Consider the following 27,976-nt stretch of genomic DNA (forward strand, 5'->3'; position numbering starts at 1 on the left):
TTCCTTTGGGGTGAGACTTTGTATTAGGGATGGGCAATAAATGCTGGCCTTGCCAGCTTCGCCCACATCCCATGAACGTAAAAGAAAAGAAGTATGTCAGGTAGGATTGCCAACTCTCGTTGGGCGTATTCCTGAAGCTTAGATCATGTGATATTTGATCACGCAATATTTGATCATGTGGCATTTGATCAGTGGCATCTGATCACATGACATTTTCCCACTGTTTGCAAATGTTATTGTATTTACTTTAGTTGAATGTCTCAGTATCACCAAGGGCCAAATAAAATATTTCAATCTTTTTGTGTAGAATCTAAAGATTTCATTGAGATGAATTACAACATAATTCACAAATCAAAGCAAGAACGCAAAAGAATAGAAAGATTTAAGGGTGAGTAATGTTTAAATAAAAACTACTGTGATGTTTCTACAGTATCGACTGCAATGAGAAACACCAAGTAAGTTCTACTGATTCTACAAAAACATCATCGATATAAAGTAACTTCTAACCAACGTTTTTGTGTAATTTTATGACTTTTTACAATACACAGAACAGTTAAGGTTATTTGAAATGCTTCTTTTTTGTTTCAGAATCTAAAGAAATCATTCTGGTGATTTCTTTTGAAGCAAATAAGATGAAGTGTTCCTTTTTATTGGTGAGTGCTGGAGAATATGTCGAACTCAAGCCAGCAAATTGTATATATTTTTATTTAATTTATAATTAATAGAAGTGTTCTTTTAAGTATTTTATTTTCTCTTTCACTTAAGAATTCAAATTTTCACTTATTATCTTTACAATATTCACTTTTTTGTTAACATTGAGTTCAAATATCAATGGAATTTTTAAAACTTTTCTTAACCACGTTGATGGGTGAATAGGGGGTTTCCAATGGCTCAGCAAGTTTATCCAGCAAGTACTTGAGACATACAGGACAGAAATATCCCAGGTTCAATCTTTCATCTATTGTTGAGTTAATTGATCTCAGCAATGTATCAGTCCATTCAACTCAACAGTATCTGGCTGTCTGGGCTTCCTTAACTGAGTGTTGCATCAGAGATGTTCAGAATGTAGGGCACCACTAACATTTGAGCCTTTGCAAAAATATATCCAACCCCTTAGAACTGACAAGCTGGTATCCTTATTCATTAAGTCTCTATTATTTTCCTTTCTATTTGGTTGTTTTCTACGGTCAATATTGACCATATTGCACAAATTTCAATTTCCTCCCAATCACATTCCACAAAGAAAATTCTATTTGGTCCCATTCTAGCAAAAAAAATGCAATTTCTCTGCAAATGCAGCCACCACAGCCATTCCTCACTGTATATCTCTAAAAATAAAATTTGCCACATAACCAACACTTAAAAAAAAATTACAAAAATCATAAATGTGATTCTCCCACAAATAGCAGCTTGCTGGGCTCCGGAACATTCTGGAATCAGTCTCCGACATCTTAGATGAGAATTCCCAAGAGCCACTCTGCATCCAGGCACTTAACGTGCGTAGGAATGAGCATCTTTCTTTATATAATTAACAATGGGCAAATATGCGCATGTGTAGGAGTCCATCTCTGATGAACAAACTGCTGCCTTCTATTGATTTGAGCAGTATTGCAGCCTGGCAATAAGGAAAGAAGAAAAAGACAAATCCTGTGGGATTGGAGGAGGCAGAAAGAGAAAGAGAGTATTTTACTAGGGTATGGGAAAGGAAAAGTTTTGCAGGGGAATGCAGAGTTGGAGAAATTCCCTTTTTGGGGAGCAGAGGAAGAGGAATACCTTTTGGGACCTGGGTAAGGGGGGGCAAAGAGATAAACAGACAACCTGTTGGAGTGGATTCTGACAGAGAGACAGAGATATCCTGTTGGGGGGAGTAAAAGAGAGAGACCCCGTAAGAAGAGAGGGAGAGATACCCTGATATAAGGGTGGAGAGAGAGAACCTTGTTGTTTGGGCTGGAGAGAGAGAAACTCTGTTGTGGGGAAGTGGGCCATCTCTGGTTGTGTTGGGAATGAGAGGGACAATTGACGTCAGGAATTTGTGGCTGCTCATTATAAAACAGTATATCCTCTGACTCGTGTGAGCAACATTACAGAAGGTCTATTAGTGGTTTAAAAAGGGAAATAAAATTAGTGGTTTTCCAAAACAAAAGGCTCGGTTGTACCAGCCAAATCCTTTTTCAGTAAACCGCAGAAACCCCATGTATTTTTATTCCCCACAATAAAGTCAAAACTGTTATTTTTTTATATTATATATGTAGATTCATGGAAGTGAACATCCTGAATGGATTGAGAACTTGCAACACTTTGTTTCAAGTTGGGTTTGGAAAGTTGATTTATTTTTGAAAGTTTCCAGAACGTAGGCCAACAAATAGAAAGCTTCACATGTGAAGCAAGCAGCTCTTTATATCAGAACTATGGATCAAAACTGTTTCTAAACATGTTGTTACTGTTAAAACTTTTTCTCAGCAATTGCTGTCATGTTTTTAGCTACATGATCATTTCCACAAGCATCTTGAGTTCCATATAAACCAAAACTTTCATTGTGTGCCAAGGTTTAGAGATTAATCCCAAAACACTGGAAAATACATGGGATGCCTACCATGTTCTTCCATCATTTGCAAAGGCAGAAAATAATTTGTCACTGAAACAATGAGTACAGGTTAAAACTGCTTGGTCAGATTTATTTACAAATAAAATAATACATAGAAGCAGGAAGACCTTAAAAGTAGAATAACCTGACTTAAGCAATATATAAACTGTTTCAACACAAGAAAAGAGAAAGTCCAAAATCCTCACAGTTCATTTAGATAGCTTCTGAGTATGTCTCTGATGAGAGTTACATGAGAAATGTTTTCTCATGGAATCCTTCTTAGCCCCCATGTGTGGATGCAGAAAAAAACAGGGAACTGAAGACACCAAGGAAGATTTTGGGTCTTAAAAGTATCTTTTCCATTACTGAAAAAGCAGACCCTTTGAAGATTGTCCTTAAAAAAAAAACTCATAGGAAACCACTAATTATCCAGGAAATTAGTATCATTTCCGGGTGTGCACACCTTCCTAGAATAAAGGCTCCTTATCGTGACCTCAGGACATCCTAAAGCTCTTTGCAGTCTAAAATAATTTTTGAAGTTGTTTAGGCCAATTTGCACTAACCAATGTCTCCAAAAACATCGAAAGAGATAACTGACCAATTAATCTTTTTTTTGGAGGTGTTGGCTGAGGGAGGAATATTGGTTAAGACACTAGGAGAACTCGCTGCTGTTTTTTGAATAGTGATGTGGACCTTTTACGTCGCCCTGACCATGCACTCTGGATCACAGTTTAACATCTCATCCAAAGCAATAAAAGATGAAATTATATTTTGAGACAGCCATTACCATGAGGAATTCACGTGGAAAAGCAATATGGAGGACCCGATGGATACAAACAATGGACTGTATTTATGTAGCTCAATATGCATCATAACAACACAAAAAATTCAGAGACACACCATTAGCAGTCCTCAATTTTCAATCTTGGTGAGACAGGACAGCTTCTAGTCATTTTAAAAACTGTATGAAATAAAGACAGAAAATTCCCTATTTTTAACATTTAAACTCTTTTCTGTATATCGTTTCAGTTTAGCTGCAACCCAACAGAATAAAATTCTCTTCCAGGTATCACTTCACTTGACAAAGTGTTCATGAACTTGCAACAACTGTATCAAAACTACATTTTCATGCCATATTAACACAACTGTTGCAATCATGACCATTTCAACCCTCTCATTTAAAAAAAACTTTTTTGCCGTTTGAGATGCAAACATTCAGTATACTTTTCCTGATGACTGCTTTCTTGTAAGTATTAAGTTCAAATACAGATTAGTACTGTAATATAATATTTGAACACAATCTTTATTGACTAACAGGAGATGGCAGTTAAAATTTGTTCTAAAAATCCGCAGAAAGAGCTGCGAACTCTCTATAAACACCTGTCATATTATATATGAAAAGATAGCTAAAACCTAGGGGATAAAATTGATTTTTTTTTAAAGTTCATTACAATCGGGAAGATCGCAGGTTTGATCACTTGCCTTTACTGATTTCACTGATCTCAGTTGGGGGGGGGGGGCAGTAGAGGTGCTACAATTGATCTTAGCACTCTTGGGTTAGGGAGGCGAAAATCCTTCAGTCTTTCTGTTCCTCATCGTTTTCCAGTTACCCCTGTAGAAAGTGCACATCATGTGTGTATGGACATTGGGTGAGGACAGAATGGGATCAGCTGCGATGCCCTTCACTGTCAAATAGCTTGCTAATAATCACTGTCAAACTTCACACATGAACAATGGCCACTTGGTTGAGGTATTAGAGCCTTCAGAAGAGGAGAGGAAAGAATTGACAAAAACAATCAGAAAAAAGGTCACTACAGTTTGGTTCTTATTTCAAATTAGATTTGTTGCTTTCTCTTGCTGATCTCCTATCTACAAGTGGTGACCTGCTGTGATCAAGGACAATATCTTCATAATGGTAGCTGCTGCCTATTGTGCCCCGCAGGTGAGTGTCAGTAAGTCTTTTGATCGTCACCCCTATAGCATTTTGTGGCTTTCAGGAACTGCAAACAAAAATAATGGATGGCTGAGTGCACGTTATGGGATTCTGTCTTGAAGCTGCAAAACTGGAATGCTCTGTTTAATTTGTGCTTATATTCCTATTGCTGGATTTACCTGTTTGAATTTGGTGGGCCTGATGGTTTGGAAATATATTTTTTCACTATTGCTTCCTCATTAATAGATTAAAGATGTTTCCAAATTTACAGGCTCTCAAAATTCTAACAGACAAATCCCCAGCAGTATAAGAATATAATGTTACACTGGGCAACAGCATGAAAATGTAGTAAGAGTCGAGTAGTTTAAGCAGCAAAGCTATAGGAAACAACAGTCAAAAACTCATACCCATGAATAAAAAGCAGATGGCGTCTGAGATGAAACATCTTGCAAATTATTTACGGACTAATCCTTATGTTTCTACAGAACTGCAGTGTTGGTTCGGAGAGAAGGAAACTAGCTACAGGCTTTTAAGTGGGCACTGAAATTTTAAGACTTTGTAGGTTTAAAAAAATGAACTTCTTCATTAAGTTATTTGACCTGCTCCAAATTACACATCTACAGGTTGACAATGTTTAACTCTGCAAATCCTTATCAATCTTGTGCATATTGAGAGCTTTATTTGACAATTTCCCTTCATATTTTACAAATACCTTGTCGTATTAATGACTCATTTTACTCCCTTCAAGGTGCTTAATAAATTAAACTTATTTTTATAATATTCAGAATTTACTGAGCTCTAGTTTAATGATCCAATATAACTATATCAATTAATTGAGTATCTTGAAGAAGTTGATAAACACCCTGTATTGTGTGATCTCAACTGGCACGATGGTAGGAGCTCCTAAAACTCACTTCAGTGACCCTGGGCTGAGTAAGGCAAAAATCAGCTAAGGTTGTCATTCCTGATGGATATACAGTGATTCCCACTGAAAAGTGCACCTGTGTGGACTTTAGGTGAGAACAAGCTCAGGCGCAGCCTCATCCCCCTAGTAGAATATCCTGCTGACACACTTAATCCAGGCTCACGTGTAAAGACTGACCACTTGGGTGAGTTACAAATGGGCAGCCAGCACTGTAAAATTGTCCCCCGCAAGAGTCAATGCCTACCACCACTCCAGCTGAGATCAACTAACTCAGCACAAGCTTTAGAGTGAACCTGGAACCTTCTTAATCTGCTATGCTCAACTACACACTGAATAGACTAGACGTACTATGAGGGAAACTTCCAATGTTGTTGAATTGTCATTCTTGACCCTTTGTGGCCCATGTGGTTGCCATCCTTGGTAGGTATTGTCATGCTGCATTTGCTGAAGTGATCCAGGACATAATAGATTTTTTACCTATTTGGCCCAGAAAGGATTTTTGGTTTGATATATATTATGTTATTGATATAAAGACTGCCACTATGGGAGACAATGAGACTCCAGGCTGAGGGTTGAACACGTGCAGCTTATAGGAGTAACTGTTAATTCAAGGACTACTAACTTGTAAAGTGAATTTAACCCGTAGAGTGACACTAGCAGCAGAGTCCCAAATTTCTAGCTCCCTAGTCAGCACTCAGTGAGCTTCTGGAAAGTGCTCTGCATTTTACAGCGACCAAAGGTAAATGCAATCCTCTCCTGATTGTATCTTTATTTATTTATATGAACTTGCCAAGTTTAGTGTAGAAAACAACCCAGCCTTGCTTAGGACAGTTGGGGGTTTTTTGATTCACAAGAGTAGATTTTAGTGTTGAGTTTCCAATATTCAATACAGAACTGCAGAGTACCATTTTTTTTGCAGAGAAGAATAAGGGGAGAAGCTCAGGGGGTGTGGATCTCTTGAGTGATTCTATGCCCAACATGGTTTTCAGCACTGTTTCACCCTCTCATACAATTACATTGGAATTCATCTTATGTCTCACGAGTTGAGGGTAGTTGCCACTAGAAATACGGTGGGTTATGGTGTGTCTCTATCCTGGATTCTCAGAATGTTGTGAGTACTGTGGCATGTTTCTGTAGAAACCCCAGCAGTTCACTGTGTGGCTCTCTATGTCAGATTGGTATCTACTAACCTCATTAATGGTATCTACTGATCGTCTATACCTATCCATTTAACTTTCAATCCCATAGTGAAATGCTTTGGAAGATGGGAGGGAAGCTAAGATCAGATCAAACCTTGTAATTTTAAATGTATCTGTTGCTAATGATGCAGAGATGCTTATTTTTATTGCAGGCACTCGAGTGTTAAAACACTGTACATCAGATGCCGCATCAACATGTATACCGTGCAGCACTGGGACATTCTCTGATCACCTGAATAAATTAAGTACATGTCAGCACTGCAAAGATTGTGGTTTAGGTAAAAACACAGTAATATTTTCAATGTCTTTCAGTAGACCTCAGTATTTTCCTAGTAGCAGTTATCAAGCCTTAGGAAATGTACTGAAGTGAGCAAAACAGATCTATTCAAGGTATTAATGAGTACTGGTTGCACTTCAATTTTTTGTGACTGTGAAACTATGCACTTAATCACCACCAAACATTATTATGATTTCCATGCATCTCAAGTGCTGCACACTTTGTGGAGTGCTCAGCATTCCCACCCGGAGTTTTGGTTTGTTGCCCTGCTACTCATTGATATCTCCATCACCAATTTTACCAGTTGTTTTTCAATTTTATCTGAAATGGTGTTTTTATTAATTGATTTCTGAGTTGTTGCTTCAAAGTTTATTTTTAATTCTAAAAATGCATATGATCACCGTTTTCTTTCATTCTTTATTTTATTGTCTGGGAAAGAGCTGCAGTAAAAGCGTGGAGCTTTATTTCACATACATTAACTTCACATGAATATCACAAAAACAAGTGTTACACATTGTATACCACATTGGCTCTTAAAAGATTGAGATGTAAGGCAACTTGTTGCCATCAAAATCTTTTAAGTTTGGGGATGATTGGATAACAGTCATTAGCATCTTCTAAATCCTAACCTAAAAGGACTGACTCCTGGGGCCCGATTTTAGCACCCGGTCCCGGGTGCGTTCTTGGCAGGGGGGCCTCTAAAATCCCGATTTCGAGGAGCGGGACTGGATCGCGCCTCAATCCCGCCCACTTCCGGGTTCCGCGCTGACGTGCGGGAGTGCATGCGTAGCCCCCGCTGGTGGGAATTCCGCAGGCAATTAAAGCCAGCGGGGTTCCACTTGAGTGTATTTATCTAGGTATTTCAGGTCATTAAATGACCTGATTGAGCTGTTTATTTAACAAGTGTGGGATTTTACGGTGAAATGAGACTGTTTCCCATACTGGGGGAAACACTCACACTCCCAACGGACATGTTGCAGCCAGCAGCCTGTGGCAGCTGCCAAGGTGCATTCCACAGGTGGGGGGGGGGGGAGAGCCTTCACCAACGCAGGAGGACACTCCATAACATAGGGCAACGCCTGCCCTCCACCACCCTCCTCCAAGCAAGAAGATTCACCGGCGTGGAAGTGCAACCCCTGTGCGAGGACACACTTTTCTAGCGTGCACAACCCCGCAGACCTACACCTGCCAGATGGGTGCTGCGTTGACATCCTCGGAGGACGAACAGCATGACCAGCCTCAGCAGCCTCGCAGTCCACGCCGTCCGCCTCAGAGACGTGCATCCCCACAACACGGTGCTGTGGCACATCCACCTGCACAGCAGGATGGAGGGCATCCGCAGAGAGAGATGCGTCGCAGGAGGCACTACCCTCCGCACAGGGTCTACAGACCGAGGCTCAGCTTCATGGACCTCTCTGAGCAGCAGTGCATATGTAGGCTCAGAGTTAGTCGCCGACATCTGCAGCCTCCTTAATGACGAGCTGCTCCCGGATGGACCAAGCAGCATCTTCTTACCCGTCGCCGTCAAAGTCACCACTGCCCTCAACTTCTTCGCCTCCGGATCCTTCCAGGGTGCCACGGGGGACATCACCGGGGTCTGTCAGTCGTCTGCACACAAGTGCATAAGGCAGGTCACCGATGGGTTGTTCCACAGGGCCTCGACCTACATCAACTTCGCCATGGATGAGCGCAGCCAGACGGAGAGGGCGGTTGGATTCCATGCTGTGGCTGGCTTCCCACGGGTGCAGGGTGTAATAGATTGCACCCACATAGCAATACGGGCACCTCCACATGAGCCAGGGCTGTTCATCAACAGGAAAGGGTATCACTCCATGAACGCCCAGCTCATTTGTGACCACCGCCAGAGATTCCTACACGTGTGCGCCAGATACCCTGGCAGCTGCCACGATGCCCTCGTCCTCAGGGAGTCCACCGTCCCGCCCCTCTTCCATGCACCCAACGCCGGCAACGGCTGGCTCCTTGGCGACAAGGGATATCCCCTACACACGTGGCTTATGACACCTCTGAGGAACCCCATCACCGAGCCGCAGCGTCGGTATAATGACAGCCACATTGCTACCAGGTCTACAATTGAGCTGGCTATAGGGCTGCTCAAGATGCGCTTCAGGTGCCTTGATCGTTCCGGGGGAGCGCTCCAATACACGCCACTCCGAGTGGGACGAATTATAGTTGTCTGCTGTGCCCTGCATAACATGGCACAACAGAGAGGGGTGCCGCTGGAGGAGGCCCCATGCACACCCGCCACCCACATTGAGGACGACAATGAGGAGGAGGAAGAGGGAGAGGAGGAGGAACGACCCATGGGCCGAACACCGGCTCACCTGCGTGCTCGTCAGGCCAGGGAGGCACTCATATGCCAACGGTTCTCCTAACATCACACTGTGTGAGGCGTTCACATGTCATAACGTGCACAGACGAGGGTCCATACAGGCTCCCTCCACAGAAGAGTGGTGCCTGTACACCTGCACCCACTGTATTATGCCCAATGGGTGGGACGGGGTGGTCGTCGTCATGATGAGGCGCACGGAAGGGACATATTGCACAAGCCGCAGAATTATGGACAAGAGGTGGCTGCATTGGTGAGAAAAAGTGAGTTTATTTTGTGTTGACATTCAAAGAGTGGAAATTTAAAAAAAAACAAATAGACAAACACCCTGGTGCAATCCCTGTGTGCTCACGGAACTTTAGGCTTTCGTTTCCGGGTACCCCTACGTGGTGCTACCCCTGTGGCTCCAGCAGAGGTGGTGGCAGGTTGCTCCTGTTCGTGCCCTGACCTGGTAGATGCTTTGGGCCGATGCCCCCTGGGTTTCGGTGCCCGTGAGGGCACCTCCACAGACTGCTCCTCCTGCACCTGTGCAGGGGCAGACTCAGCCACCTGGAGAGGATGGACTATTGCGGGCACTGGTTGAGAGGGAGGGCAACGGGTGAGACGTGGGGGCGCCTTGAATAGCGTCCACACTTCCATTTCCCCGTTCACCATCTTCCCTCTCATCACCCCTTCCACCCTGCTGGACGGCAGTTTGGATGACGTGGGTGAGACCTTGCAAGGCCACCTCCAATGTATCTGTCAACCTGTTGATGGTGGCAGAATGTTGCTCACCCTGAATGCGAACAGCCGTTGTGAGGGCCTGGATGGACTCATTGGTGAGCTGAGCGTGACGCTCGAGGGAGGCTAGCCTGTCCTCCACCGCAGACATTCCCACACCTACCCGCGACACTATCTCAGAGATGCCTTCACGTCCCTGCGACACTATCTCGGCGATACCCTCCTGCACTTGTGCCACCATTCCCCTCATGCAGGAGTTGGACTCCTCCATCCTCCGTGCGATTGTGGAGAGTGCACGTGGCACCTCTCCCAGTACCTCAGCAATGTGCTGGTGCCCCTCGACGACTCTCCTTTTGACTGGTGGCCCCCTGGGTTCAGCATCTGGGTCCGGCTGAGCAGAGCCTGGAGAAGAGTGCTCCCACCGACGTGGACCCTCCGCGGCTGACCCTGCCACCAGGGTCTGCTCATGCTCACGTGTGCGCGGTGACTCACCATGTGCAATCCCAACTAACTGAGGGGGGGGACCCACCGAGGTGTGTGTATCTGCGCTGGTGGATGCAAGGCTCATGTGTGACGATGCACCCTCAGAGACGGGCATGTGCTCTGAGGAATCGCCCTCAACCGAAACGTCGATCGCAGACGGTCCTGCAAGAGAACAGAGGGCAATATCAGGCATGTGACCAAATGTGGCGGTGCGGCATATGCCATGTGATGCTAAGATCATTCGCGCTCATGAGTCATGAGTGCCAGCTTTCCCTTACCGGCCGTTTCGCCAGAACCAGACTCGCCATCCGCCACCGACAGGCAATGCAGCGTGCGGCTGATCTCCAGTGCCTCGACCTCGGCGTCTGTTAGAGCCACCTCGTGTGGCGGGCCCCCTCCGGTGCGTGCCCTATCGCGTGCGTTCCTGGCCCTCTTCTCCTGTAAGGGCAAAACACAAAAATGTTATTGAGTGATGATTACAATGTGAGACGCTTCAAGCATTGGTGTGAGTGGGTTGAGCGTGTGCCAGATGGATGGGAGGATGCGTGTGCCACATGGCCATCCCATTGTATGGGCATTGGGGTGTGTAGTAGTGGTCGAGTGGGGACAGGGATGGTGGGTACGTGCAGGCACTGTGAGGATGATAGTTGGGTGGCTGTGAGGATTGGTGCGGGAGCGCAGTGCTGTCAGTGGAAGACGGAGTGACGCAGAATGCGTTAGTGTACTCACTTTCCCGGACCTGGTGAGGTCATTGAATCTCTTGCGGCACTGCATCCAAGTGCGGGTGGTGTTTCCCCTGCTTGTGACCTCAGCGGCCACCTCCTCCCATGCCCTCTTGGTGGCGCTGGCAGGGCAGCTCCTTCCATCCGTGGGGAACAGCGTCTCCCTCATGCGGACCCCGTCCAGCAGCACCTGGAGGGCGTGGTCCGTGAAACGGGGAGCAGCCTTACCCCTGCGCTCCTCCATCCTTCATGGAGTATAGTTTGTGGCTGGAGGGGCTTTGGTGGACTGCCCCTTTAAATAGAGCTCCACCATTGCTCAGACGTCAATGCGCATGCGCAGGCCGCCGGCACGCAGCTGAGAAGCGCGGAACCCGTAACTGCCGGCTAATTACATCAATCATCCCGCGATCGCGCGCGCAACGCACTCAATTCGCACGGCGCGTTTTCCTCGAGCCCGACTGACCACCCGCTGCCAACCCGCACCCCTGGTAAAATCGGGCCCCTGCTGTTTTACTAGCTGCCTCCAACCCAAAGTTCTTAAACTAAAGTTCACAGATTCCAAAACTATACAGTGATACAGGAAGTAGTTCAGACTTTCAATTAAAACTGATGTTTTTCTTACCTAGTGAAAGGACTTCATACATTAAAACACTGCCTTCCTGAACAAGATTCATTGTGTGACTGCAAAGCAGGGTTTTTCTGCATTATACAAAATCCAAAAAGCTGCTTGAAGTGCAGGAATCACACACCGTGTCCTACAGGTGAAGGGGTTAAAAAAGCAGGTATGATGTTGGACTACATGTTTGAAAGATAAATAAGCCAATAATGTAGTTGAGAAAACATCCCTTTATTAAAACTCTGGAGTTGGTACATCATCATGGTTATTGAAAATGAAACGTGAGTTGGCTGTCACCGTTGGACAGACATTGGTGCCTTACCATATTGTGCTGCAGAATCGTAGGTTGTGGGTTATTTCCTAGAGGTGAGTTCTAAATTCTCAGATGTTCAGCACTTTGGGAACACCAATTTGCTGCTTCACTGGGCTACCATTCTCAACCACGTTGTCAGCTTGGCTCAGTGGTAGCACTCTTGCCTCGGAGTCAGAAGGTTGTGGGTTCAAGCCCCACTCCAAAACTTGAGCACGTAACCTAGACTGACACTTGAATGCAGTACTGAGGGAGTGCTCCATGTTGTAGGTGTCTTTTGAATGAGACATTAAAATGAGGCCGTGCCTCCTATTCAGGTGGATGTAAAATAAAATCCCATGGCATTATTTGAAGAAGAGCAGGGGAGTCTGCTGGGCGTGTCCTGGCCAACATTCACTCCTCAAACAACACTACTAAAAAACAGATTAACTGGTCATTCATCATTGTTTGTGAATCTTGTTGTGTGCAAAATGGCTACCACATTTGCCTACAAAACAACAGTGACAGCACTTCAAAAGTAATTCTTTGGCTGTGAAGCACTTTGGGTTATACCGAGGACATGAAAGCCACTACAATAATGCAAGCTCTTTCTTTCAAAATAACAAGATTAGTTATTCATCTGTGGGATTTTTTAGCCTGAGAATGTTGTGAATCTGTGCTTTAATATGATAAAATTGCCTCTGTATTTCACTTGGTTAATGCTCAGTTCCTGGGTATAGGTAGGGGAAAAAGGGATGGAGACCTGTGACATGGTTCTCCGCCCCCTTTACATCGCCGTGGAATGTGAGCGTTCCAATTCCATGCAATGAGGTGGCAGTGACATAATGACCCCAAGGACTCAGTGGGTGCCCTTTAAGAAGGGTGCCCAGAAGATGTAGGTATTAGGCCCTGTGTCCAGCCCTGCTCCGATTGGAGCACCTAAGAAGGGACAGGCAGCAGGAAGAAGGAGCTCAGAAAAAGATAAATACTTTTTTTATCGTAGGTACCTGAGAAGATGTTTAGGGCTGGAAGCTGTTTTTGGACAGCTGCCAGAAGGCCCCACATTACTGCCAATGACAGCAGTTAGATTTCCACCTATAATTCTGGGCATAGATTACTGTCAAGGGGCAGGCCTGAACCGGGGGAACGTCAGGCCATGAAAATTACCTGAACCCAAAAATACAGGTGAGTTCAGGTTGTGCCAGATGGAGCTTACTTTGACTGCCGTCTGACTGATGAAGCAAGGGTGGGAGGAAAATCAGCCCTAATATGTTTTCATCATTTTATTATAAAATTAAGTCTTAGAATTTTGAACCAGAGGATTTTGGGAAAGATTTACAATGGAAACCTGTGCATGTTTTGAAAAAAACAAAAAGCATAAATTTAGAAGTTTGAAGGGTGATCTAATCGAGGTCTTTAAAATGATATAGAGATACTATTTCCTCTGGTGGGGGAATCCAGAGCAAGAGTTCGTAATCTTAAAATTAGGGCTCAGCCATTGAGGAGTGAAATCAGGAAGCACTTTTTCACATAAAGGGTAGTGGAAATCTGGAACTCGCTCCCCCAAAAGGCTATGGATGCTGGGTCAATTTAAATTTTTAAGACTGAGATTGATTGATACTCTTGCCTTACAAAAATCTAAGGAAATGGAACAAAGGCAGGAAAATTGAGTTGAGGCACAGATTAGCTACAATCTAATTGAATGGTGGACCAGGCTCAAGGGGCTGAATGGCCTAGTCCTGTTCCTATGTACCTATAAGATACACAAAGGGTAAATCAATACAGGTTTTCTCCAGAATCTGCAGAAAGTACAGGTACTATTTCCATGCAGGGTTAGCCATCGAATAATAATTATTTGGACACTCCACAATTTCCTCCTTTTCCTCAAAAAAGACAGGTTGCAAATAGTATAGGTGTTATTGGAGTGTAGCCAGGATTTTAAATTTTGTATGCCATTTCCATTGGGTTACACTATCATACAGTTAGCTTTTGGGCATTATTGGCTCACATTATAAGACATTCAGGCCACTTAGGAGAGTGGTCAGCAATCATGCCACTTCTGGTGGGAATCACTTTATAAAACTGTCTGATACAGATATTGGGTCCCCTGCAACCCATCTGCTCGTTAGTTGATTGAACCACTACTCAAAACTCTACTCTTTCAATTAGGACAGCATGTAGTAGTAGTGCACCACAGGAAGTGTCCTGCAGCTTACAAGGAAAATATGCAACTGCAAATCACAGTACTCAAGGAAAGTGGCGGCCTCCCAGCCTCAGACTCCTCCCCTCTCACGCACCCCTCCCGAAACTCCCTCCCTGTCACCTACCTGGAAGCCAGCGGGCGGCCAAGGACTGCCTGATTTCTGGGCGGGAAGTGGACCCATGGCATTTAAACGATTTCAATGCGGCCTGTTGGGAAATTAACTCGCCGGAGAGGTTTCCCTCCAGAAAGTGGCTCCAAGTTAAAATCTCCCCCATGTTGACAGTGGTGAAGTTAATTCACACATCTCACTGGTGAAAACTTGTTGAAAGGTTAAAATTACATGATTTTCTGAAACTTGTGACATTGTTACATCTGCTTTCAGGAACAACTACGACAGATACTGTGTGTGAGGTGTGTGTTGATGGAACATATTCAAATAAGAATTCACCTACACAGGTGTGCAAAGAATTGACCGAGTAAGTACTTCAAAAGTAATCCAGAATAAAGTTTAAAATCAAATGATTACCATATAGTTGACTGTCATTTTTAAATGTTTTTAAAAGTGACTGTGATGTAAAAATTATATCGCTGCACTTTCTAGTCTAGTTGTATCAATTTTTCATAATATGTGAATTTCAGTTCGTTGTTTCATTTTCTCCCCTTTCCCTCTGCTAATGACACTGAATTTCAGTTTATTGGATAAACTGGCAAGGACTGGTATAATTTCATCTACTTGAGCTTTAAGCTAAGATTGACAGGATATACAACCTGTAATGACTGTCAGTGCAAGAAGCTACAAGCTGTCCTTGGATGCAACGTGGACTATTACTTGGGTTTAATAAGTTGATATCTATGAAAATGTCTACTATATAATCTAGCCATTGAATGAAAATTTTAAATAAATAATAGTTTACGGTAAACTCCATGGAGTTGTTGCATCCCCCGAAGTGCAGCAAGACCAAACTTTTGCCCACTTCTATACTCTGGTTGTGATCCCGTCCCAAATCTTGGAGATGGAATCATTTAAGTAATTGGGGCAGGTACCCAAAAGCTGAGTCAAGTCCTGTTCTCATTCATCGTTCACAGATAGGATCTTTGCAACACTGGTCATTGAATAGCAGCCAGGAGCTGGAACCCTGGCTGAGTTTCCCCTTCCTTAACTCAGAACAGTCCAACTGTTGCCCTTATTGAGTCAGCATAGACCAAGAATTAAACTAGCAACCTTCAAGTTTGTATAGCTAGTGTGTGTAGCTTAGTGCTACACCAAGTAATGTCTTTACCAAGCTGCCTTTGGGGCAAGATTGAAATGAGCCCTTTGTACTACTTTCACTGTCCTTCTGCCTGCTTTCTTCTTGTTATTCCCACTTTTCACATCCTCTCTGCAATCCTTGGTAGTTCTGCCTTCCTAATGGCAATGTCATTTCAAATCTATCAAAATATTTCACAGACAAATGATGCTTACAAACAACAGGAAAGTTCTTGAAACTGGAACTTCCTAAAAATTATATATACATTGATGTTTAGTGATGTCATTGAAATAACCTTAATCTGAAACAAACTATTAATTCCATTAATCCTTAAGGTATTTAATAGGGGATCTAACTCATATTCCAATGTGATTATGATGTGATTTTAACATGGGATCACTTGATTCGCATGAGAGTTACAGAATTATCGCTGAATGTTTTTGTTAATTAATTGTTTTGCACTTTTTCCTCAGTTGTGATGATTTAGGTATGCTTCAGACTGTCCCAGGATCGACATTTTATGATACAACGTGCGCGTACCCAGAGACTATAGTTGTACCTGTTGTAGTTATAGTAGTAATCGCAGTTACGGGAACTATATTGTGGCGGAGACAATACCGGAGAAATTCACATGCAAGAAGCGAGCAGTCAGGTGTGTGATTTGTTTGATTTATCTGTTTAAAAAGACGCTTGATTTAGCTGTTCAGAATCCCAATCTGCATTTACCCATGCTTAGCCCCACGTTGCTCGAGGGGCTAAGCAAGGGTAATTTCAGGACTCGTGTGCAAAATAAGGTTGGTAAATGTCTCTTTGTAGAACTACGCACTTCTTGATCAAGTATGATATAGGCCTCCACAAATGTGAGAGATCAAAGCATTTGCCCTGATAGTGCAGTTACAACCTTAATCTTTGAGCTGTACCCTTTCCTACACTGGCGATGGCAACATTCTTATTAATTAGTTTACCTGCACGTACAATTAGGTTTTTGCAATCATGGAGCCTGTGGTTGAAGGCAGGAATAAGATCACCTAGGCTTATTTTTAAATAAATTTTCACCTTTCCCCTGTCATTTTGGTGAGGTTACTGTCCCCCACTCTGCTGTATATAAGGCTTCATTCATGCATCAGACGAGTATTAGCAGGTATTCAATTAGAGTAGGGAGAGCATCACAACCATTATTCTCACCCAATATCTATATAATTGCACTTCCTGCAAAGGTCACCTGTCAGCAATCAGGACAGAGACTGATTTTTCCTTTCCCTAACTTGGGACCTTCAAGGTCTGTTTGATTCAGCTATTCACAGGATAAATTTGCTGAGCCATTGGGGAACTATTTGCTTTCAACTAAAAGTGCACACAGAAGTAACATGTAACATTCAATAGTTTAGTCTTTCGATCTTCAATCTTTTCTTCACTGACTCAAAAAAGCATATGTTTAAACTTTGGCAGAGTAGGCTCATGCTACAGTAATCTGACCGGTCCAGATTACTTTAACTCATTTATTTACTTTCTCTTTTACATTGGCAGGTCATGCTTGGAGATCCCAGATTCACTTACATCAAAAAGTATGTTATGTTTTGTTAAATATATATAATACAGCATTTTCTGCAAACTTAAGAGTTCACAATTATCAGTCAATAGCTCTGAACATGTGTTCAGGTGGTCCTAGGGTCAGGGCTGATAATAATGCATCCAATTCCTGGCTTTCTGTTTCAACAGATTAAATATGTCAAAAAAATTGAAATCATGTGCAGTTCAAAAAGAAATAGGTTTTTGTTGCTGGTCATTAGGTTCCATAAAAAGCAAAAAGCTGATGAGAGATCTTGGGGGGTGGGGGAGTATTATATGGATCCCAGAAAAGGATATGTATATTTTTTTATTCGTTCATGGGATGTGGGCGTCTCCGGCAAGGCCAGCATTTATTGCCCATCCCTAATTGCACTTGAGAAGGTGGTGGTGAGCCGCCTTCTTGAACCGCTGCAGTCCGTGTGGTGAAGGTTCTCCCGCAGTGCTGTTAGGTAGGCAGTTCCAAGATTTTGACCCAGTGACGATGAAGGAACAGCGATATATTTCCAAGTCGGGATGGTGTGTGACTTGGAGGGGAACGTGCAGGTGGTGTTGTTCTCATGTGCCTGCTGTCCTTGTCCTTCTAGGTGGTAGAGGTCGCGGGTTTGGGAGGTGATGTCGAAGCAGCCTTGGCGAGTTGCTGCAGTGCATCCTGTGGATGGTACACGCTGCAGCCACTGTGCACGTGATGAAAGGAGTGAATGTTTAGGGTGGTGGATGGGGTGCCAATCAAGCAGGCTGCTTTGTCCTGGATGGTGTTGAGCTTCTTGAGTGTTGTTGGAGCAGCACTCATCCAGGCAAGTGGAGAGTATTCCATCACACTCCTGACTTGTGCCTTGTAGATGGTGGAAAGGCTTTGGGGAGTCAGGAGGTGAGTCACTCGCTGCAGAATACCCAGCCTCTGACCTGCTCTTAGTATTTTTGTGGCTGGTCCAATTAAGTTTCTGGTCAATGGTGACCCCCAGGATGTTGATGGTGGGGGATTCGGCAATGGTAATGCCATTGAATGTCAAGGGGAGGTGGTTAGACTCTCTCTTGTTGGAGATGGTCATTGCCTGGCACTTGTCTGGCGCGAATGTTACTTGCCACTTATTTGCCCAAGCCTGGATGTTGTCCAGGTCTTGCTGCATGCGGGTACGGACTGCTTCATTATCTGAGGGGATGCAAATGGAACTGAACACTGTACAATCATCAGTGAACATCCCCATTTCTGACCTTATGATAGAGGGAAGGTCATTGATGAAGCAGCAGAAGATGGTTGGGCCTAGGACACTGCCCCGAGGAACTCCTGCCGCAATGTCCTGGGGCTGAGATGATTGGCCTCCAACAACCACTACCGTCTTCCTTTGTGCTAGATATGACTCCAGCCACCTACCTATGTGCACAATTATATAAAATGCAATTCTAGGTCTATTTGTAGGTTAAAAAAAATCCCTTGTTGGATTTTGTGTCTTCACACTTATCCCCATGGTAAGTGGAGAAGAACATCAAAGATTAAGGAATTCTATCCCACTGGTGAAAAATCTGTATTTTGTGACTTCAGAACTTGATTTACATCAGAAGCAAGGTGAGGGATTTCCTGTCATGAGATTCCTGTTCCTGTTGAAAACAGATGTACTGTATTGTGCGGGGGTGATTTTACTGGTGAGCGGGATTGGTGCATGGAGTGGCCAGGGCGAGTGGCAAGCTTACATGCTGGCGCTGTCTGAGGCCCAGAAAGACTTTCACTCCCAGGCCTCATTTCCATATCGATGGTTGGACTTCCGCCCAAATGCAGCAGGAATTACTACCTGGTGGGCAGGTGGGTGACAGGATTTCAGCTGGCAGGAGGCCGCCGCTGTGGACCAGACTGAACGGTCCCGGCACTAAGGTATGTAGTCAGAGGGGATGCGGAGGGGATCATGAGCGGTGAAGGAGGAGGGCAGCCCGTAGCAGAGGAGGGCAGCCCGTAGCAGGGGAGGCCCAAGATTTCCTCATGGGGGCTAGAGGAGCACTCCTGGGCCACAAGGAAACCCTAAAAAATGTTTCAAAAGCTTCCCTGTCTTCTGGCCCTGAATCCACTTCCTGACTGGTTTGACCTGGGGTTAAGATTGCAGTAAGGCCCCGATGGTGTCATTCACACCCAATCTACATATTTAAACAAGGACCCCCACCAGCTTCGGGCAGATATCGTTGGTCCCTGCAATTTAAAATCGGCTGGATCGGGGTGGCAGGCCAGCGAGTAAGTCTCCTGCTCCATTTCAACAGCTCCCCACCCAGTTTCCGCTGGATGGGATGGGGGGTTAAAATTCCCTCCTATGTGTGTCTGTAGACTTGATGTGGAGATGCCGGTGATGGACTGGGGTTGACAATTGTAAACAATTTTACAACACCAAGTTATAGTCCAGCAATTTTATTTTAAATTCACAAGCTTTCGGAGGCTTCCCCCTTCGTCAGGTGAACGATGTGAACATCGATGCACATCGTTCACCTGACGAAGGGGGAAGCCTCCGAAAGCTTGTGAATTTAAAATAAAATTGCTGGACTATAACTTGGTGTTGTAAAATTGTTTACAATTGTCTGTAGACTGTGTACATTGTATCCCTATCTGTAAATATGGGACTATCGTTTCTAGCACTAACATAGTAAGTGACTGTCTCGTCAGACTCAAAAACTGTCTGTGTGTCATGGCAACTGTAACAACGACTTCTTACCTCAGTAACTTTAAATACTTTATCAACATTATAAAACGCTGATTTTCTTTCATCAAACTGTAAAATACTTTTGAAAGTAGGCTGCTTGGAACTCTGGGGTTGTTTCCTGCCTGTACTTTGTGTCAGTGTCAGCACTAACACAGAGCCCAACTTAGGGCGTCACAGAAGAAAATTCTACTTTATCGCGTACACTCAGTGCAAGGGGCTTGCTGGCAAATTGCAACAAGTTAATGCCTTCAAAATGTGACATTCTACAGCTTGCAGTTTAATAACTGTTATTTCTCTCTAGCCCCAAGAAGGCAAAGACAAAGATTCCCAAAGGGATAAAGTACAGGATCAGAATAGTCCCCTCCAACCAGGTCCTTCTGGATATCATAAATACACTATAGAGGAAAAGGAAATGATAGTGAAACCAGTCCAAGGCTCTAATGGTAAGTATGGCACATCTTACAGGGATTGGCATCCCACAGTTTCACGTCCCAATCAACAGGCAGCTGATCACAGGGAATGCTGGCTGGGAAATTGTGGGCCAGTGGTACCTGATTTTCTGTCGTTTAACTTAAATAGGCAAAAAATCAGGCACTGCCCAGCCACAATTTCCTGGTCAGTGCTCCCTGCGAGCACTAGGGATGCCCAACCATACAATCAGCCTTCTGGTGCTGAAGTTGCAAGGGGCAGTATAGGAGGTTGGACAGATCTTTTAAACATGATGTGGAAATGCCGGTGATGGACTGAGGTGGACAAATGTAAGGAATCTTACAACACCAGGTTGTAGTCCAACAGTTTTATTTGAAAATCACAAGCTTTTGGAGATTATCTCCTTCGTCAGGTGAGTGAGTGAATGAGAGGTTCTCAAATCGCATATCTTATATTAGGCTGGGAATCAAAGGTGTCGTTGGTGTTCAGACAGGTTAGCCACGGAAAACAGTATGTCCCAGTATACTGAATACACAAGGGTCAAATTACACAGACAAGGAGAGAAAGAGACCCGAAAGGCAGTGAGAGAGAGAGAGAGAGAGAGAAAGAATGTCCAGTTTTATTAAAAACAGATAACTTTTTTTTTCCGCTGGTGGGGTTACGTGTAGCGTGACATGAACCCAAGATCCCGGTTGAGGCCGTCCTCATGGGTGCGGAACTTGGCTATCAATTTCTGCTCGCCGATTTTGCGTTGTCGTGTGTCTCGAAGGCCGCCTTGGAGAATGCTTACCCGAAGATCGGTGGCTGAATGTCCTTGACTGCTAAAGTGTTCCCTGACTGGGAGGGAACCCTCCTGTCTGGCGATTGTCACGCAGTGTCCGTTCATCCGTTGTCGCAGTGTCTGCATGGTCTCGCCAATGTACCATGCTCCGGGGCATCCTTTCCTGCAACGTATGAGGTAGACAACGTTGGCCTAGTCACAGGAGTATGAACCATTACCTGGTGGGTGGTGTCTGTGTCGATGATCTGGCATGTCTTGAAGAGGTTGCCGTGGCAGGGTTGTGTGGTGTCGTGGATGCTGTTCTCCTGAAAGCTGGGTAATTTGCTGCGAACGATGGTCTGTTTGAGGTTGGGTGGCTGTTTGAAGGCGAGTAGTGGAGGCGTGGAGATGGCCTTAGCGAGGTGTTCGTCGTCATCGATGACATGTTGAAGGCTGCGGAGAACATGGCGTAGTTTCTCCGCTCTGGGGAAGTACTGGACGATGAAGGGTACTCTGTTGGTTGCGTCCCGTGTTTGTCTTCTGAGGAGGTCTATGCGATTCTTCGCTGTGGCCCGTCGGAACTGTCGATCGAAAAGTCGAGCGTCATATCCCGTTCTTACGAGGACGTCTTTCAGCTGGACATTCTCTCTCTCTCTCTCTCTCTCTGCCTTTCGGGTCTCTTTCTCTCCTTGTCTGTGTAATTTGACCCTTGTGTATTCAGTATACTGGGACATACTGTTTTCCGTGGCTAACCTGTCTGAACACCAACGACACCTTTGATTCCCAGCCTAATATAAGATATGCGATTTGAGAACCTCTCATTCACTCACTCACCTGACGAAGGAGATAATCTCCGAAAGCTTGTGATTTTCAAATAAAACTGTTGGACTATAACCTGGTGTTGTAAGATTCCTTAGATCTTTTAAACGTGAGTGTTGATGCTGAGATAATCTGGGAAGCTTGAAATTGAGTGAGAAAGAACCAGTTAGAAAAACATATGTAGTACTTTAATTCTTCTTCTAACAACATAATGGGCCAGAAATTGCTGCAAAGACGCAGCTCGCGGCGAACAGCATTAATTGGACTTTTTACCTCACCGTTCACATCACTTTTCCTCCCCTCGAAGCAACATCAGGAATCCAATTCCCTGATCCCAACCGACATGTCGAGTGGAGAGATTGTGTCCTTGGCACAAGGGTTCATGGACATAGAGGGGCGAGACATAAGAGGGAATAGGGTGCCCCGCTCGTACAGAGTCCACCTCCTCCTGCTCAGTCTCACTCACAGCTGACCCTCACGCACATTTGTAAGGGTACAATTGTACAACACTTGTAAATAGTTTCACCTGTTTCTATTATTGTTCTTCTTACCTTTGTTCTTGTTGGTATATTATTTATTACTCTTGATGTTATTGTTGTTGCTGCTGTTAAATAATTCTGTGAGAAGTCGTTTTAAACTTTTTGATACTTCAAAATGTTTATAACTTTTGAACAAATCAACATTTACAATTGTTGCCAAAGAAGCAATATAGCTCTACTTTAAAAATTAACTACTACTTTAAATTGACGACCTCAAACCAGTGTTACTGCTGCTGCTCAGTTCACAGGCAGTGATGTATACACGCCCACTGTACAATTTGCACTTGGCACTGTTATTAAAGTCCTGTGACTTACGTTTTTTGCACTATTTTAAAGATATACACTACTTATTTGTCAATTCTGGCTGATGAGACTGCACAGTTTTTGTTCCCATCTGCATTAATTTGTTGAATGTTGTTGTTTTAAACCGTTGCACCAAATAAAAGTTCCACTGTTTCACTTTAAATCTTGCCGTGTTGTGCATTGAATGTGAAGATAAATATTATGTGATGTGGCCAATGAACATGCTTTACCATTTGCCTTCCTTTTGTCCACCCCACGATGGGGAATCATTCAACGGACAAGTTCAGAACTTCCTGGTCCACCTCAATTCTGCTGGTGGAGTCCTGGGGGGAGGGGCATGGGTGCATCTGGCGGCTATCATTGTCCAAATACCTGAGCTACCAGCTGCACTCTAGCCGCCCTGCCAGCTGCAGACGTGCCTTCCTCGGGAGGAAGGGGAAGGGCATCATCCATGGCCCCAAGGACATCCAGGCATCTCATTTGCCATGTTAAGGGTCAGCCCTTCCTGCAGGGCAATGTTGTGCAGTATGTAGCAGACCACCATGATCTTCGCCGCTTTGCTAGGCAAGTACTGTAAAACACCCCCCAACCTGTCCAGGCCCTGGAAGCATGAATTGAGCACCCCTATTGGGCCGAATGGCCTGTTTCTGTTCTGTTAATTCCATGCATGTAATTCTATTGTCCTCTCCACTACTTGTCGTGTACACAGTTGTACCTTTCCTTTGCTGTGTTTTTGGATGCGGAAAGGTGTCATCAGCCACGGCTTCAGTGGATAAGCCTTGTCCCCTAAAATTCATCCATCTCCTTGTATCTCCCTGGTGAACAAGTCGTGGATGTTGGAGTGATGAAGAACAAAAGCATTATGAGCACTTCCCCAATGTTCTGCAGGATGCTCTGCTAAGCATCGCAGATTATCATGACATTCAATGAATGGTAGTCTTTCCTATTGATGAGCGTGATAGTTTCATCAGGTGGTACACGTGGGTCCAGATGTCACCAGTGCCTGCCTGAAAAGAACAGCATGCGTGGAAATTTGAAGGCTGCCGACAACTTCATGGCCACTGACAAGGCCGTGTGGGAGGTAGACCAAGACTGCCGGTCCTCTTTTAGGATGTCACAGAGGTGGCCGATTTCCTCCTTGCTGAAACAAAGCCTCTGACATTGTCTTGAAGGACATTCTTTCCCTGTGGACTCTCTGTTTGGAGGGAAAGGGGGTGGGGGCGTATCAGTTAGTTCTGTTCAGTCTCCGGCCATGGTGCATCACCCACTGGGCCTGCTCCTTCTGCTCCTCTTCCAAGTTGTCTATTAAGATTAGGAACAGTGGAACACCAAGTGGGTACGCCATTTCATTTCTTTAACCCTCTTCTGAGTGTCAGAATAACTTTGTGTCAGGAGTGTGGATGTCAAGGGATATCACAAATAAGCTGCTGAGACAGATTTAAGGCATAGAAAACCCTTAGGAACAATTCACTACTAGCTGGAGAGAGAATCCACCACTTCACTGTTCCCTTTCTGGTCCTCCATGGTTGAGTGTCATATGAAGACCAAAAATCACGCCATTGATCAGGTCCTCTACGACATTAATTACCAGCCCTAAATGGCTGAGGCGGAAATAATTTGTATTAACAATTTCATGATTGCAATTATCTTCACTGGGGAGCCTCATGGCAAGAAGGTACTTTTATCGGCTTTGGCAAGGCTATGGCAGAGCAGCACAAATCATCCAGCAATTTGTGGAGAATCAGAGCTCAAGGCATATCTATTTTACATTGCAAAATGCTGGATTCTTTTATGAATTCATAATGGCAAACGCCGTTAATGCGTCATTATTATCTCAGTAATTTCTGGCCCGTTATTGACTGATGTTACTCTCCTAGGCATCTTTATTGTACTATAACAGGTACTGATGAGGTAAAGGGATTTACAAGGCTGATATGTTTTTTCTTTAATATATAAAAATGAATTGGGTTAACACAGGTCGGTGCCAATGTTTTCAATCTCTTTCACTGTTGAAATCCTTTCTCTCATGTAGATAGTTACAATTTTCTTTGTTGAGATTTCTTTTCACTTCGATACCGTATATATTAATTTATTTTCTTCTATTTTCTAAGTTTTATTCTCTCAGTTTTTTGCACCTTCCTCTGCTGGGCCATGTACCTGACTGGCACAGACTTCTTCCAACCCCATTATGAACCATTACTGGGTGCACGAGGGGCACTTTCCCTCTGGTGTCTTTCCCTCCTTCCTCCCCCTAGGAAGGTGCCCATTTGTTTTTATGAACTAATAGTTTTACTTCATCATACTGCTCATACTGTTGAGGAACTTGCACTTTTAGGAGGGTGATGGTAAGCATTGTTGACAATACAATTAAAGATTTATTTTGCTTTGCTATAAATTGATCAATCTGGTGTGTGACAGGTTTCAGAATCAGTCCACAAGACTGAGAATTCACAATCTTGTTGGCTAATTCTAAAACTTGTTAACAGCAAACCCAATGCTAGGAAATACATAGAAGTTACAAGGATATCTCTCTATATTGTAAGACACACGAGCCAGGAAATTGCACTGGACCAATTTTCATGCAAACAGATGAGATTTCTGTACCAGGATGTATGGTAACTAATGGAGGTGTGTTAATGTTTAGTCTGCAATGCCATTGACTCTGAACTGGGGTAAACCAGCTGTTCTTGCCAGGATAATGAGTGTTTCACATGTAGTTGTTAATCACTAAGAATGACTGAGATATGCCCTTCAAGTGCATACAACAAAACAGCCTCATTGTTTGGAGGGAGCTTCCCATTCTTGCATTCCTTAAGTTCAGGTCTGAGCTCAGAACTGAAACAAAAAGCTTGAGGGTAATTTTAACCTCAAAGTATGGGTGGGTTGGGGTGGGTGGGAGGTTAAAAAGCAGCTTTTTGAAGCGCGACCGCAACCCGACTCTAATGTGCCCACTTCCGGGTTTAACCCAGGCCCATTTGGATGCGCGCACATCCGAAATCTGGCAGTCCCGTCCCCACTTAATGCCAGCAAATGGATTGTTAAAGGGGCAATTTACCTTATTGAGATAAATGAGGTACTTAATTTTTTGTTGATTCTATGGCTGAAACTAATTTAACCTCACCTACACGGATTTCCCCAAGGCTTCTGAATCTCATGTGAAAGGAGGCGAAAAAGGCTGAATTCATGAGGTAAGTGCTTTTATTGCACTGCTTGTGGGCCAGGAGGAACAGGAGTGTGCCCTCCAGGCCCAACAAGCTTACCTCCCGCGATTGGACCTCCGCGGCCGGCCGAACCCCCCCACCCCGACCTCTGAATCTAATCTGATATCCAACCTCCGACCCAATCGCCTTCCTGCCATCATCTTCTCCAGAGCCCCCCTTCCCACCCCGTGTTCTCCATGCACCCCCCCCCCCCCCATGTCCTCCACGGCCCACAATCTCTCCCTCCCTCTCTCCTCTCCGATTGCAGGCTCCTTTTCCTCCCTCCCGACAGCCACCCTGTCAATCTGGCTGGCTGGCTGGCTGTCGCACGGGAAACCCAGAAGCAAATAATTACCTTAAGTTGACTTGCGATCTCAGATTCCGATGAACTCACTTCACTTCCGGTATTCCCACGAGTAAATCTACCCACCCGCTGAGTTCTCGGCTCCAAGTAAAAATCATGCTCAAGATTCTGACCCTGATGGAGAGTATTAGCCAGATCTAGATTAGTTGATTGACTTTTGATCTTCAAACTCCTCCTGTAATTTAGAATATATTTTCAGTAAAAATTATGAATAATTATTCAGTGATTTGCAGAAATTCTATATTTTTCTTCCTTAGGGAATGCTGTAAAGGCTAAAATGGGTGACTCACAAAGAGGTGTTGCAGTGCAAATAATTACCAAACAACCTGGTTTAGACTACAGCTAGAATTCAACAGCAGCCAGCCATGAGGTCTATTAAGAATTGGCAGGAAGAAGGAACGTCTGACACATATAGAGTATCGGAGACGCCGTGCAAAGTGAATTTATTTGGACATTTACTCTTATTTGACAGCCTTTGAATATTACCAACTACCAGATAAAAAGTGTGGATTTGATTGCCCCCTTTAAGAAAGTTTATGCTTCATTACTCCAGTGTATGGCTGGAGCAGGTTCTGCGGTGCATTCTTGCCAATTTCAATGGGAGATTGTGCCATGGAGACAAAGGGCCCGATATTACCATGGCGGCGGGTTCGCGGCGGGGGGTCGATTGGGTGTGTGGGTAACGCGCCCGGTGAAATCAGTCTGCCCCGTGCACAATCGCAGGCTGATTGGATCCACTTACCTGTTGTTCCGGGTTCCCCGCTGCTAAGCTGCGCGGCGGGCGGACTGCGCATGCGCAGTAAGGTCTGTCAGCTGGAGGAGCTCTATTTAAAGGGGCAGTCCTCCACTGACTGATGCTGCAAGAAATAGGAAAAATTACAGCATGGAGCAGCCCAGGGGAAGGCTGCTCCCAGGTTTAATGATGCCTCATTCCAGCTCTTATTGGATGGGGTGAGGAGGAGGGGGAGGACAGAGATCTTCTCCCTGGCGGGCGGGAGGAAGCGGCCTGCCTCTGCCACCAAGAAGGCCTGGCTTGAGGTGGCAGAGGAGGTCACCTGCACCACCAACATATCGCCCACCTGCATACAGTGCAGGAGGCACTGCAATGACCTAAGTAGGTCAGCCAAAGTGAGTACACTTACTCATTCCCCTACACTCTGTCTGTCACATCACCCCTCACACCCACTCAAACCTCATCCTCATCTTACCTGCACTTACTCACCTCGCCACTACTCATCCCGCCACTACCACTCAACCCAATCCTCATACAATCTCATGGCTCTATCTCATACTCACCCTCTCATACATCTCTTTCACAATCAGCCTCACTCAACCTGCCACTACCTGTGCTGCAGCCACAGGGCATGCATCACATATGTGCAGTAGGAAGCATAAGGCAAACGTGTCGTGAGCATGAAGGGGATGCACAAGGGTGTTTGAGAGTTTGTCATGGTTTTTACTTATATTTAATTTCTGATCAACTCACATTACATATTATATTGTCACCACTACTGCCATGTCTTTGCGAATCTTGTCTGGTTTGTGCAATAATGCCCATTTCCTGAGGATCACTATGAAGACCCACAACTGATGCCACCCGTTGTGTCACTGCAGAGTGGGTATAGGTGTATTTGCAGGGCTCTTTTGTGCAGACGACTGAGAGACGACGGCGATGTCCCCGGTTGCACCCTGGAAGGATGCGGAGGAGAAGTTGTTGAGGGCAGCGGTGACTTTGACAGTGACAGGTAAGAAGATGGTGCTCGGGCCAAC

At 44.6% G+C, this 27,976-nt stretch overlaps 1 protein-coding gene across 2 annotated transcripts; it reads left to right on the plus strand.

Moving 5' to 3' along the window:
* The first annotated feature begins 316 nt into the window (after window positions 1-316).
* LOC137300829 (tumor necrosis factor receptor superfamily member 5-like) lies at window positions 317-26,721 on the plus strand. 2 transcript variants are annotated; one of them, XM_067970082.1, is made up of 10 exons: window positions 317-388; window positions 589-653; window positions 4,424-4,526; window positions 6,794-6,919; window positions 11,817-11,972; window positions 14,681-14,774; window positions 16,019-16,197; window positions 17,073-17,110; window positions 20,094-20,235; window positions 26,464-26,721. In XM_067970082.1, exons 1-10 carry the CDS (start codon window positions 328-330, stop codon window positions 26,550-26,552), a joined length of 1,053 nt encoding a protein of 350 aa, XP_067826183.1. In that variant the 5' UTR covers window positions 317-327; the 3' UTR covers window positions 26,553-26,721. The 2 variants fall into 2 exon arrangements, with proteins under 2 accessions (XP_067826183.1, XP_067826182.1); XM_067970081.1 differs by lacking the exon at window positions 26,464-26,721 and having other exon boundaries at window positions 20,094-20,552.
* Window positions 26,722-27,976: the final 1,255 nt, after the last annotated feature.

This window comes from Heptranchias perlo, chromosome 32 (assembly GCF_035084215.1).
Source record: "Heptranchias perlo isolate sHepPer1 chromosome 32, sHepPer1.hap1, whole genome shotgun sequence".
NCBI lineage: Eukaryota > Metazoa > Chordata > Chondrichthyes > Hexanchiformes > Hexanchidae > Heptranchias > Heptranchias perlo.

Coding starts and splice junctions, on each gene's coding strand:
- LOC137300829 (XM_067970081.1), top strand. CDS start 328: ATGAATTACAACATAATTCACAAATCAAAGCAAGAACGCAAAAGAATA. Junction 11,973..14,680: donor TGAAGGGGTTAAAAAAGCAG/GTATGATGTTGG, acceptor ATCTGCTTTCAG/GAACAACTACGACAGATACT. Junction 16,198..17,072: donor TGCAAGAAGCGAGCAGTCAG/GTGTGTGATTTG, acceptor TTACATTGGCAG/GTCATGCTTGGAGATCCCAG.